The 13,799-nt window shown below is 39.8% G+C and overlaps 1 protein-coding gene across 1 annotated transcript; it reads right to left on the reverse strand.

The window, feature by feature from the left end:
• Positions 1 to 11,093, reverse strand: LOC139729817 (S-methyl-5'-thioadenosine phosphorylase-like). The gene is made up of 7 exons (XM_071640744.1): positions 11,041 to 11,093; positions 7,171 to 7,257; positions 6,492 to 6,550; positions 5,376 to 5,646; positions 3,993 to 4,232; positions 2,515 to 2,637; positions 1 to 2,158 (listed from the first exon to the last, which is right to left on the reverse strand). Exons 1-7 carry the CDS (start codon positions 11,053 to 11,055, stop codon positions 2,126 to 2,128), a joined length of 828 nt encoding a protein of 275 aa, XP_071496845.1. The 5' UTR covers positions 11,056 to 11,093; the 3' UTR covers positions 1 to 2,125.
• Between the last annotated feature and the right edge of the window lie 2,706 nt (positions 11,094 to 13,799).

Genomic DNA, 13,799 nt, shown 5'->3' on the forward strand with positions numbered 1-13,799 from the left:
TGTTGCACAAAAATCTTGTTCTCAGTACAATGTTTGTGATAAATACAGAGCACGAGTCATTTGAAAAGCATTATTCATGAGCACATATTTGTTTATTCACACAGTCACACTGAAACTAGCATAAACCTTCATTTTATTTGAGAGTAAGCACACTGTGTGAAGAGAGAGGAAACATAACGTTCATCTTGCTTGCAATGAATGGACAAGCTTTCAACGTACAGGCAACTCCTCAAAGGTCTTCACAGACTTTGGGACCTAACGTTTTTTTGTGGTTTTATCAATTTTTTTCATACAGTGGACCCCTGTTATAATGAAATCCTGGGGATCGGTAGTTTTCTTTCATTATATGGATGAAAATTTTGCTATAACCAAACAAATAAAACAATTTGAAAAACAGAGAGCGGATAATGTTGCGGACTAAATGTTTACTTCGTTGTAACCAGAATTTTGTTATAACCGTGTACCTTACAATGGGCATGCACTGAATCATTTTTTTTTTTTACTTCACTGCAACAAGATTTTTGTCATAACTGTGCTCATTATAACTGGAGTGAACTGTATTCCTGTCATCCAGATGGGAGAAGAAGCATCCCCTGATCAGAGCCATGAATCAGTGACACACTCTCCTATGACCATGTGCATCAAGGGCAGATACACTGTAGTATGCTTCACGGTGCATGCTACAAATACAAAACATATGCACACTGCTCTGTAAGTGTTTGTGAGTGAGTAATGTGTACATGGGAAGCACCCGCCTTGGATTACTTGATGTGTGTTTGGAAGTTAATAATGTTGCCCATGCTTTTTCCATCTTGAGGTAGCAAATAAAGGAGGAAAAGGGGGGGGGGGGTATACTTGCTTCGTCAATGGAATACATATGAAACCCAACAAAAAGCCTGTCTGGAAAATTAGCTCGCAATTGCAAATTACAATGTAGTTTCTATTTGCATGTGTGATGAAAAGGTGTAAAAAGAAAGTCTTGCAGTAATGGAATCTGGCTGTATTCATGTTCATCAAAGATGGAAAGACCTGTCCATGATCAAGTCTTATCCAACACTGACAGATGTGATATGTATTGCACCCTGCATACATATCATACTATACTATAGTACTGTGTTTACATGATGTAGTTTCAAAGACAATTTCTTGTGCAGTGAAAAGGGCAGTTCTCAAAATCTGAGGGCCTTGCATGATTCTATCGACATTTCACAGATTTGGGGATTTTGCTATGATAATACTTTCACAATAAGTAAGATGAACATTCAATATTTCAGCTTAACGTGAGAGCCCCATGTTTCCTTTTTTCTCCAAGGTAATCAGATCTGGAACAAAGGCTACACTTTTTCTCTTTCTTTGATCCTCTTTCAGCTGCAGTGATGCATGGCTTTATTCCCAGGCTTAGCTCATAAGGGAACCTCACTATAATTATTTCGTCATTGACAAGTCATGTAATGAAAGTGTGGGCATAGTCAGATATCTCAGTGCCAAATAAAGATGAAACTGTTTTAGAAGAAAAGTTAGCAACACACGTAAGCACTCAGAGCCCCTGTGTTTTCACTATAAAGGCACTTGCTCTGTAACTGAACAGACTTAAGGGTGTAAACAATATCAGTACATTCTATATAAATTCTTATCAGTGCATGAATGCGTCATCACTCCAGCTACTTAATAGCTATCTATGAGTTACACTTTAAAGGCAAAGCATTCTAAGATATGTACATTTTAAAACATCTTTTTATGGACGTCTTAAAAATACATTTTGTATACACAAAGCTACAAATCAATATGAGTTCTTTAATCGTATTAATAAAACATAAATGATCAACATAAAGTAATACACAGGTATATCATAATGGCAGTAAAATTGGAAATGATTTGTTGGATGCATGTAATATCCTTATGCAGCAAAATCAACGCCATTTAAAAATATTCGGTCTCACACACACTTGTTTTTGTTGTTTTTTTTACGGTATAGTGTGTATGATCTGTGTTATTCCTTGCAGGGACCCACAGTCACTCCCAGTGAACCAGCATGAGTGCACCAGTTGCCATGTTGGATCTTCATACACTGCAAGTGAGTCTCCAAGAAGAGAGAGTCTTGATCTACAGGTTCGAAAAGGAGAGTTCACACTCCCATTATTGACTCCTTTGCAGTTGCCTGTTAAATCAAAAGAAATCAGAAAGATAGAAAGGTTTCAGTGCGCGCTGGGAAAAGAAGCATGGACACAGTAGAAAGAAGCATATCCACAGGGATTTTAAGTAATGCACATCACAGGTAGTTGCACATCCTCATATTGGCATGAACAAGAACTACTCCACCAATCTCTGACTTTGGCACACAGTAATCAGTAGGTTATGAGGCAGAGTAGCCTAAAGAGTGTCAACATTATTCTTTTCAATGTCATGTTACAAAAAGATGAGAACATTCTGTGTTGAGGGCAATGGTATCTCTTACTCTGAAAAGTGATATGGGAGATAGACCCAGGCAAGGCATGTTGGTCATTCCATACTTACCTCATGAGCCTTGATGGTATCTTCCCAGTCAGCTTGGGCAAGTTTTGGAATGACATCAAGGAGGATTTTCTTGGCATTTGCAGCATTTATGGAAAAGGTCTTCATCACCACCTCAACAGAAACCTTGTGACAATAGGAATGAAAAAGTGATCAATAGAAGCATAGTAAATGACATTGTAGAGTACAAACCCCTTAGCACCTCCAGGTTTGTTACTATGTCAACCCATACTACCAGAAGGAAGCAAGAACTCATATAGAGGTCTGGACAAATTTATTGCACAACTGTATACTGCACAGTAGACTGATATAGGGAAGATATGGCAGTGGTGCAGACAAGTATATCTGCACCCAACATATTCACACATACATAATTATCACTTGAACACACACAGACAAGGGTGACTGCGGGTCATTCAGGGGTTAAAGGTTGAAAGACACTTCGTACCTTACATTAAGCTCTGTAATATGGGTTAGCCAATATACAAGTCAGCATTTGGCTAATCATAATCACGCATTGCAGATTCATATCTAAATTTCTATTCACTAGGGCAGATTATAAAAATAGGTAACTCCGCTTCATCTTGGAAACCAACTGTATCATGATACACTGAATGATTTCTAATACATATCCAACCTGCACATAAACAACACATTCAATCTAAGTTTATGAAATACACAACCACATGCCGGAAGTAACAATCAAGTATCAAGTACAGTCAACCTTGCATATATTCACCTAAAAGAAGTGCAAGACCTGGATTAAAGTCAAATAAAAATGCTAAACCTCGATAGATAAAAACATGTGCATATTCTATTGTGTCAGTCAACTTCAGGTTGCTCAAAAGATTTTCTCTATTAGTATTCCCTTAGGATTTTACCTAGGTGAGGTCAACTGTAATTGCATCAAATGTGTACTCTATTGAAGAGGATTGGGAAAGTATATCATGATAGCACAAACACAATCTACTTATGTGGTCAAAGAGACTATCCACTATTGATTGCAGCTTGACTCTCTTGGTGCCGTATTTCAGCTTTAAACCTATATTCAAAACTATATTGAGGAAGATTTGCAACACACTGACATTCATGTATGACACTGTCAGATTGATAGGCATAGGAGGAATCTGGTGGATACATGCCACCAAACGACTTCATCCATCATTCCAGACCTTCTCCAATGCGAAGATAATCAGTTACAACATTCTTCTCCTCCTTCTTCTAGTTCTTCTTTTTCCTCCTATTTCTTCATTCTTTCTTCCTTTTTAAACAACAAAAAATTTCTCTGAGCATCACAATACAAATTATTCTACTCTTAGTACGTTTACACATCGTGATATGTGACACAAAGCTTCCTTCTCGTCTGGGTACAAATATTCCTGGCATGCCATCTACTCTCATGGTTTGGTACCAAATATATTTTATAAGCTATCATTGATATCGCACTTTCTTGGTGAGAATCATGCCCTGGCTTTACTCACTGGTTCCTCAGACTCCCTCCAGCTGTCGTAGTCTGTTGGCAGGGCGATGGCTGCGTAACAGAGGCTCTGCTCCTTAGCAAGCACCACCTCAGGCACTGTCGTCATGTTGATGATGTCCCCCCCAAAGATTCGAAACATCTTGCTCTCTGCTCTCGAGGAGAAACGGGGACCCTCGATGGTGACCACGGTGCCCGTCGTGTGGCATTTCAGGCCGAGAGACTCTGTTGATGCGATGAGTAACTGTGATGTGGTGTGTGTGTGTCAGATTTTCGGTGTGTTGCCAACAGGCAGCATATAGGATGAAATGAAACAGAGAAAGACAGAAATAGAGAATGGAATGGACTTGGGTAAGTTGATGAAATACACTGGGGGTCAGCTCTTATAATTTTAGAAAATTATTTCATGCCTGTCAAGAATGACGCTTTCAAAATGCAGGTGGTCATTCTTTTTTTCTTTTTTCCTCGAAAGCAGATGATGGTCAATTATCCTTTTAAAACAATCTGCAATTTTGATGAACGTGCAGATATTAATCAATCTCTTGTTCATATACATAGCAAGTGTAGAATACGCTTAGTCTCCATCACACTGCACCTAACATTATAAAAATTCATCACCTTATGTGATACTAGTGAAAAACAATTTTTTCTTCGAATTCCATAATTTCAATGCAGTTTTTACAACAAGAAAGTGGTAGTTTTCAAGTACTTCTCTTGAACAGGGAATGGTACTCGTCAACATACTAGACATTTCATACCTAACTAATGTTTTTGTGTACTTTGTTGGAAATGTGACAGAGTTACAGCACATTTTCAAAAAGTTTCTTACAGTAAGGGATGATATGTTTCTTGCAGCCAGTATCTCTTTATTGTTTCATTGACATTTAATAAAAGGAAAGAAAACAATTTCGGAAACAATTGCTTGTACTCAGACTCTGTATAACCGAGAGACAGTAAACATGCAGCATTTCATTAATATTGAAAACTCTCACTGATTCTTACTCGAGTGCACCAGAAGGAATAAATATAACATGCATATATACATGTACATTGGTGAGATGTGAAAGTGTAGGCCTAAGTACAAAAGTACTTTTATCCGAGCGCTTACTGAAATTGGGCCAGCATGAGAAAAAACTTGCACACAAGTTTATACTATAGTGCACTCCCATTATAATAAATGTGGTTATAATGAAATTCTCATTACAACAAAGTAAAAAACTAGATCGCGAAGTTATTCCCTATACCTATACAATACTTTGCTGTTCGGTTATAACGAAATCTTGATACCACAAAAGAAACGTGCCGGTCCCAAGGACTTGAATATAATGGAAGTGCACTGCACTACAATACATAAAACACACCTTGCAAGGACAATGACACCACATACCTCACGAGACTTCTCGCAGAAGGGTGAGTGCATGGCCAAGTGGGATATGCCCTGAGGGCCGTCCTCTGACCCATCGTAGAACGTCTGCACCCGCCGATGGGTGCGGTCGATGAACTGGTCCGGAATGACGATGTGGCCAGGGGCGATGTGTTCCTGGAGGGAGCCACAGGCTGTGGTCACAATCAGGTGAGTGCAGCCCTCCTGCTTCAGGGCATAGATGTTGGCACGGTAGTTCACATTGGTGGGCATGATGTTGTGCTTTCTGCCATGTCTGTTTGGTGGGAGGGCAAACCCAAATATTATGGCTGGTCAATCTGCAATCCCATGTCTCTCCTTTATACAAGCCCTGACCCATGGAAAGTCTCTACCGGCTGAAATGTATCTCGTAACGCATGGCTGACAGCCTTCAATCATTCTGAATTGCATTAGATCTGCAATAAATGGCAGCTTTCTTCTAATGCTGTATATTCATGCCATATGTATTGCAGAGTTTTTATTTTTGCCAGTTGGGTGCCATTCACAAATTTAACAACACATGAAGATATTAAAGGGGCTGTACAGTACTGGTTGAGGTGAGGATTCGGCTTGTAACATTTTGCTAGATATTTAGAAACCACTCTGTGAAATGTTAAAGAGCATATGATTCTAACAGGAATCAAAAGTTTATTTGATGAAAATCGATTTTGAAATGACTGAGATATCTAAATACAAGGTAAAACAAAGAGATCCTAATAAAATTCTTGGCCTGCCAATCTTATTAGGATTGCTTTTTTTTTGGATATCTAAGCCATTTCAAGGCTAATTTTCATCCAATAAATATTGAATCCTTCTTAAAATTACATGCTCTTTCATATTTCATAAGAGGTTTCTCATTATCTCACCAAAGTGGATACATATATTCCTCTGTTTATGACTGTCCTCAACAATTGCAAATTAAACCACTCGTGAAATTGTATGTCCCAATTCACAAAACCCTTGATTTTTACAATAAATGATTTGTAACAAGTGTCCATGATAGAATATAATTCTCAGAAGTATAAAGTATGTTGCACACTTTGAAATCCAGCTCATCTGAATCCACACACATCATTAGACAGGTCGGTCTCATATTAGTACCTGGCAAGCAAGACACAGTCTACTCCACCAATTTGACCAAGAATAAGAGCATCAGAGGGCTGCAGAAATCAGGAGACAAACAAACAAAGAAAAAAATGAAGTTAGGTTTTCATTCAAAAACACTCAGATTTCAAAACTATGTGGTAAATTTCATTCTGAATTGTTTCTTTGTTTTGAAGCTGAAAATCAAGGTATGGAAATTATTATGGTATAAAATCAATAAAGATTATGTCAAACTGAATCCAATTACATTTCTGGCTGCGAAAGGTCCCAATGTGCGGTGAATTGGTAATGACACTTCCATAAATCTGTCATTTCATTTGCTCAAGTAGCTTTCTGTTACATGGACTAGCATTATTTCTCTTACTGGCAAACTTTGACAGGAGCATGTACATGTATCATGATTAATACTCTGACACAGAGGAAAGACTCATACAGCTGTATATTCCATCCCATATGTATGTGAGGCAGAGAATGAAATGTACAAAGTATTGTACAAAAAAAAGATAATGATATCTTGTGATATACTATCATATGGCCCCTTTCAGATAATACACTTAATGTACAGAAAAAAGAAAGGCTTCACATGCATGAAAATATCTGCAAAACTAAGGGGATGATAGCATTTATAATCTGTAAACACCAAAGCATTCATATCTTGCTTCATGTCACGACTTACCTTTCCATATGGGGTCTCTACAAACTTTTCCTGTCTGCACTGCAGAATATCTGGGTCATCCAAGCCAGATCCACCAATAATTCCAACCTGTTGTAGAATGGACAAAAATGTTAGAATGTCATTTCTATAGCTTACAGATTATTTCATTCAAATTTCTTTTATAACACTGTATTTAAGCACATTGGCACACGGATTTTCATGACTACCTGGTATTTCATAGGACCCCCAGAACAGCTTTGAACATGAGCCCTTACGCCCTTGGTTAACAACAACAACGACAAAAATAAGAACAATTTGCCCAGTGTTATACTATCCATGCCCAACTACCCTCTTTATGTACCAAAAAGTATCCAACTCATATGGCCATTTATCTGCCTCAAACATTTATTGTTGCTCAACATCAATACTGCAAAGCCCAGAGGACCCGACTAACTTGATACAGATTCAAATCCTCAAAATAAAAGCAGAAGAGTTATCTTAAATCCTGCAGTTCATCTTCCAACAATCGCTGGACACATGTGACCTTCCGCTTAGCTAGGGGAAAGCTAACATCACTCCTTTAAAATAAGGTTCAACGTGGCACCAATCCAGCAAATTATCACCCCATCTCCTTGATGAGCACTTGTTGCTGTTGATGTTTATATTCCTCACCAAAGATTACTTCATAAGCTGAAGTTTATGGCATTTGTCATGGCATAAAGCAATGGATATCAACCATCTCCAGCATATGTACACTATTATGGGAAGTATTCTGATTTGCACCCTGCTCTGAAGCGGTTCTCTGCAAGAAGGTCCACGGATCACATCTCTTCCTTCTTTTTGTCAGCAACATTCATGACAACATCAAAAGCACCACTAGGTTACACTGCTGATGACTGTCTGCTGTACTTCGAAGTAAAAATAAGTGACGAAAAAATCTCCTTACAAGGCGGCATCAATACAATTGCTGAATGGTCACAGCGCTGAGGTGTGAAATTCAGTCCTTCAGAATGGGAATCAAAGCAAGTCAATAGGAAAAGAGACTTGGAAAAAAAACCACACCATTCAACACCCTTGGTGTTACTCTTGAAGCGTCCAAGCAGATCAAGTACCTTGGAATTTGTATCCAAAATAATCTGTGCTGGAACAGCAGACCCAACAAGCAACAACCACTAGTACCGGTACCAGGTATCTGGGTAGCATTTCATGAAAGTTGTCAGTCTCTGACAATCACCATGGTAACAGTCTGAGTCAGTGACGAGAGCATCTCAGCCAATCAAACCCAAGGATTTTGCTTAAATTGTCGGAGACTGCCAACTTGTCAGCGCTGACTAAATTGATAAAACACCCCCCTGGTGCGGTGTCCTGAATTCACTCAGACATAACTTCCCCTATTGTTCAGCCTCTGAGAAGGAGAATTTTTATCATGCTTGTTCATCCTAATCTTGATTATGCCATTGCTGCATGGGACCCATCAATACCGGAAAGAAGAATATTTCTTCCATCGAACAAGCTCAGAGACAAGCACCTTGCATTGTTAAAACACATGATAATGACAGAGAAGCGAGCATCATTCAGCTCCCTTAGCCTTAGTTCGCTCAAATGGAAACCCTCACTTCAACACAAATGGGAAGCACACTGAATAGACTATCCTGTTTTCACAAGGTCAAGGTGCTACAAACAGAACTTGACACACACACAGGCTATATTCGTCCTAAATCAGAAAGAAGTCGATGGGGACAGTCAAACCAGGTTTAAACTTAGGTAGATCTAGTATTACTATTACTTCGCTCCGATACATCTACGCCTACAGGAACTCTTTTTCCCCCCTCGAACTAAGGAATGAAGGATATTGAACAGCCTTCTTAAAAGTGCTCAAGTGCAATCTCCAAAAGTGATCAGGACAAAGGCCAAGTGAAAATGCTAAAATTTCATGTTTTTCCTCAATACCTCCTCAGAAAATCATCTGTGAACTTTAGTAAATTCAGTTCGGGAAACCCACTCACAAGGGGGGCCCCTCCTTATAAGTAACCCGTCCCCCTTATAAGTAACCCCGTCCCCCTTATAAGTAACCCCCGGGGCACCCCTTATAAGGAGTCTCCACGCTTTTTTGCAATGCCACGCGAAAATGAAAGGACTGCGGCAATTCGCTTGATTATGTCCATAAAGCTTCACAAGTTTCCTAGTTACTCACGAAATTTGAGCAAAATCGGTTTGAGGCATCATATCTAAAATCATGGATTTAAATGCGATGTCAAACGACCCATGCGAATGCTGAAATGCGAGCGATTACTGGCGTGAGTGTCGCCAGGCGCGGCGGGGCGGCAATGCTTGAGTGCAGACGTGGCGACTGAGTACGAAAGTCTCCGTACTCAGTCGCCACGTCTGCACTCAAACATTACCGCGCCGCCGCTCCTGGCGACACTCACGCCAGTAATCGCTCGCACTTCAGCATTCGCATGGGTCGTTTGACATCGCATTTAAATCCATGATTTTAGATATGATGCCTCAAACCGATTTTGCTCAAATTTCGTGAGTAACTAGGAAACTTGTGAAGCTTTATGGACATAATCAAGCGAATTGCCGCAGTCCTTTCATTTTCGCGTTGCATTGCAAAAAAGCGTGGAGACTCCTTATAAGGGGTGCCCCGGGGGTTACTTATAAGGGGGACGGGGTTACTTATAAGGGGGACGGGTTACTTATAAGGAGGGGCCCCCCTTGTGAGTGGGTTTCCCGAACTGAATTAGACTGTACAATTGTAGGAGTGTAGTAGAAACAAACGTACAATTTACAAAGTAACGTTACTCATTAGATCTAATGTAGGCCTATATTTTTATGTAAACTTAGGCCTAATTTACTTTTAAAGGACAAGTTCACCTTCATAAACATAAGGATTGAGAAAATGCAACAATATTATTAGAACACATCAGTGAAACTTTGAGGAAAATTGGACAATCGATGCAAAAGTTATGAATTTTTTAAATTTTTGTGTTGGAACCGCTGGATGAGGAGACTACTACAGCTTGTGAGTCATATGCGTACAACAGTATAAAGAAAATGTAAAAGAAAATTCAACATATTTTCACCTTTTTCGCATAATAAACGAGCACTTGACTTGCCTCTTTCTTAAGGCAGGGGGAATAATATTACCCATAACATTTGTCGGTAACGAGTCAGGGGAATGTGTACTTTTTTCAAAAGATGGAATTTTGTGAAATTCTCTTTATATTTTCCTTTTAATTGTTGTACGCATGTGACATCTAAGTTATTCATACACTGCAGTAGTCTTCTCATCCAGCGGGTACTGCACAAAAACTTACAAAAATTCATAACTTTTGAACGGATTGTCTGATTTTCCTCAAACTTTCAATGATGTGTTCTACTAATATTGCTACATTCTCTCAATCCTTATGTTTATGAAGGTGAACTTGTCCTTTAAAGTTTTAGTAGGCCCATTGGGCATTAGTTAGGTATATTATTAGTAGTATGAAGACACGTGTCGTATGAATGACATAATTGCCATAATTCCATCATCCAAGGCAATGCAACATATTATAGTAAAACACCATCACGATTATCACTAAAGTTAACACTGACAGTTACATCACTGCACGGCTCTGAACAATGCCGAAGTTAGCTCAACTATGGTCCATGGAGGCGTAGCTGGGCCGACACATCCATGTTTCAACATCACAGCCACAGCAGAGCGAGCAGACTCCCTCAATCGCTATCATCCGAGCCGAGTGGCATCCCACACAGGCGGGCGCAGCCGGCTCGGAAACGTGGCCTGAACCCGCTGAGGAAACGTTGCTGCGTGCTGATTGCATGCATTCACGTGTCTGCACGGAGCACGGCTACTTTTCAACAGATTACAGTTGCAGTTTCCATTACCTTGATTGCGGTCATTCTTAGTGATTGTGCGCTTCCGGCCGCGGCACGATGGAGGTGACTGCCGAGGTGACGTGTACTGTCGTTCGTAAAAACTGTATTTTAGAAGGTTAAGGTAAATGGTACACACACGTTATTATGTCTTTTAGATGAAGCTGTGCCTGTGGAGTGTATGCACTCGTGTAGAGATCGTACACGGAGGAAGATGATCAACTCTCCCGATTTTACACGGCCGCTGGTGAAACGCAAGGTGGCGCCCGCCCTCTAGCGTTCAGCGGGGATAATCGAACCATGGGTCGGCAGCACAGAAGAGTTCTGTGGTCGGCAGCACTGAAATCTATCTACGTATACGTATAGCGTACAGTGGTCAGAAGATTTCGATGGCAGGCTTGTGTCAACCTATAGGAATCAGAAGCGGATCTGGGGGGGGGGGGGGGGAGGGGGGGCAAGGGGGGAGGGGGGGTTGGTTGCAACCCCCCCCCCAAAAAAAAAAAAAAAAAAATCCGGGGACCATTTTTTTTAATCTTATCTTTTTTTTTAACTTGTAATTTTATTTTTTTCTATTTATGTATTTATTTTATTTTTTATTATCATTATTATCATTATTATTTGGCAATGACCTCTATACCAAAAATAGTGGTGTTTTAGATGCAAGAAAACGCCATTTTCACACACAGATTTTTCAAAAATTCTCCCTACTGTGGGACAGGGGGACACCCCCCTCCCACACCCTCCCCCCTCGCTCGCTCCGCTCGCTCGGGCTCGGTCGCTACGCTCCCTCGCATACCGCCCCAACCCCCCCCCCCCTTCATAAAAAGCTAGATCCGCCCCTGGGAATTTTCAAATAATTATTATATGCCTTTTCAGCGCTCTTACTTTCAAATAATCACTTCTTTATCAGGGCCGGCGCAGCGTTTTTTAAAGTGTGGGGGCCCACTTCCGGGTTTCGCTTGCTCATCTCTACCCGTCCACTTCCGGGTTTCTTCAGCTGACAAGCAAAAAAAAAAAAAAAAAAAAAAGGTCTTCAGAGAAAAAACATAACCTTACCGCCGCCATACTTCAAGATCTCTATCTATTTCTATTTTAGTGCCGTTTACGTACTTCCGGGTTGAAAAAAGTGTGGGGGCCCAAAGTGATGACACCTCATATATTCTTTTGCATGGTGCACAAAAAGTGTGGGGGCCCGAGCCCCCACGGCCCCCACGGCTGCGCCGGCCATGTTTATGTGAATGAAAGTATACATTTTTGGAGTGAAAACTAGTCAAAGAATCCACTGTTATATCATATTTTCTCTAAAAACATGAGGGTACTTTTTCTCCTCAAGAAAATGGCAAGAATTTTTGTCAACTTCACATTTTCGCTGAAATGTTATTTTGTAGTAATGCCTTACTGAGTAATGCTAAACCTCGCTTGAAAATTTTGCTACAATTCTTGTCAGGCTTATTATATTTTGAATTCGAGCAATTGAAAAAAGGTTTGAACTGACAAAAAAAAAGAAGGTTTAAAACATTTTTTTTACGGGTAATTCTTGTAGGTTAAAATTTCATATTTAATTACATAAGTTTTTAGACAATACACGTTGACTTTTTTTTGCCATTTTCTTTAAAAGAAAAATATTTATATTTAGGAACAAAATAAACAGACCTTTAGCAGCTAATAATATCACAGCTTATCATCATGACTATAACTTACGTTTCTGTGACATTTCTCAAGATATAATTTAAATCAGAGAATTTTATCTGCTCTTTATTTATTTATCATTATTATTTTCAATGGGAGCGGTTCGGTTATGTGAGTCTATATGGGCTACGCCATTAAAATGGATTATTGTGAGGCTCAGGTTCAGTTTTTGGTATCTCATTAAATGAAAATAGTTTCTGTAATTTACTCGGCGGTTTATTCAATTCAATCAAAAGTTCTCTAGATAGCTTTCACAACTTTCCCGGATCATTCAGGCTACACATGCACAACAGGGACTGTTATTCAAAACTGCATTTACAGAATATATAGATGGCTTAGATATAAACTGGACTTCTGCTTAAAAATTTGGATTTTCATGATTGAAACAACCACAATAAAATTACGGCAATACACAATATCAATTCAGAGTTATACATTAGGTTTAGGTTTTTTATTCAAATGAATACTTGACAAGTATAAGAGTGAATTATTTGACTACTAGGCACCGGCATAGCCAAGGGGGGAAGGGGGGGGGGGGGGAGGCGGCGATGTGGGCAGTCGCCCCCCCCCCCCCTCAAGTGGACCGGAGATTTGGATGGTGGGGGATGAAATATTGCTTGTATAAACACTGTAAGCACGTGCATGAAGCTGGTCCCTTTCACCCTTTCATTAAGATTATAATTTTTCAATGTTTTACTCAAGTGTGCACCAGATCGTTGAATTTCAATTCTAAAATAGCAAAATCTCTCCCGCGTGGGAAGGGGTATCCCCCTCCCACATGGGCCCTTCCCACCACACTTCGGTTCTTTTACTGGCACATTTAGATTGACAGATTCCAAAATGTTTTATCTAAGTTTGCATCAGATCCATGACTTCAATTCTATTAAATGTACAAGTTCCCTAATCCTCGTTTAATTTGCCTTTATCTCGCTCGGTCGCTGTCGGTTCTATCCATTGATTTAGACTCTATGAGTACTTTGGGGATTGACAGTTATTTTCCGAATGCCGGATTCCACAAAAGTGCGCATCATATGTCAATCGTAAAATGCAAACGTTCCGTTAGGGAGGGGGCTACCGCTTAC

Source organism: Diadema antillarum, unplaced genomic scaffold (genome assembly GCF_040938485.1).
Source record: "Diadema antillarum isolate AM-2024a unplaced genomic scaffold, OU_Dant_1.0 seq00000264_RagTag, whole genome shotgun sequence".
Lineage (NCBI taxonomy): Eukaryota > Metazoa > Echinodermata > Echinoidea > Diadematoida > Diadematidae > Diadema > Diadema antillarum.

Excerpts from the sequence above, each read along its gene's own strand:
- LOC139729817 (XM_071640744.1), bottom strand. Across the intron at positions 6,551-7,170 it reads TAGAGACCCCATATGGAAAG|CCCTCTGATGCTCTTATTCT; the intron begins GTAAGTCGTGAC and ends TGATTTCTGCAG. Across the intron at positions 2,638-3,992 it reads GGAGGGAGTCTGAGGAACCA|GTTTCTGTTGAGGTGGTGAT; the intron begins GTGAGTAAAGCC and ends TATTGTCACAAG.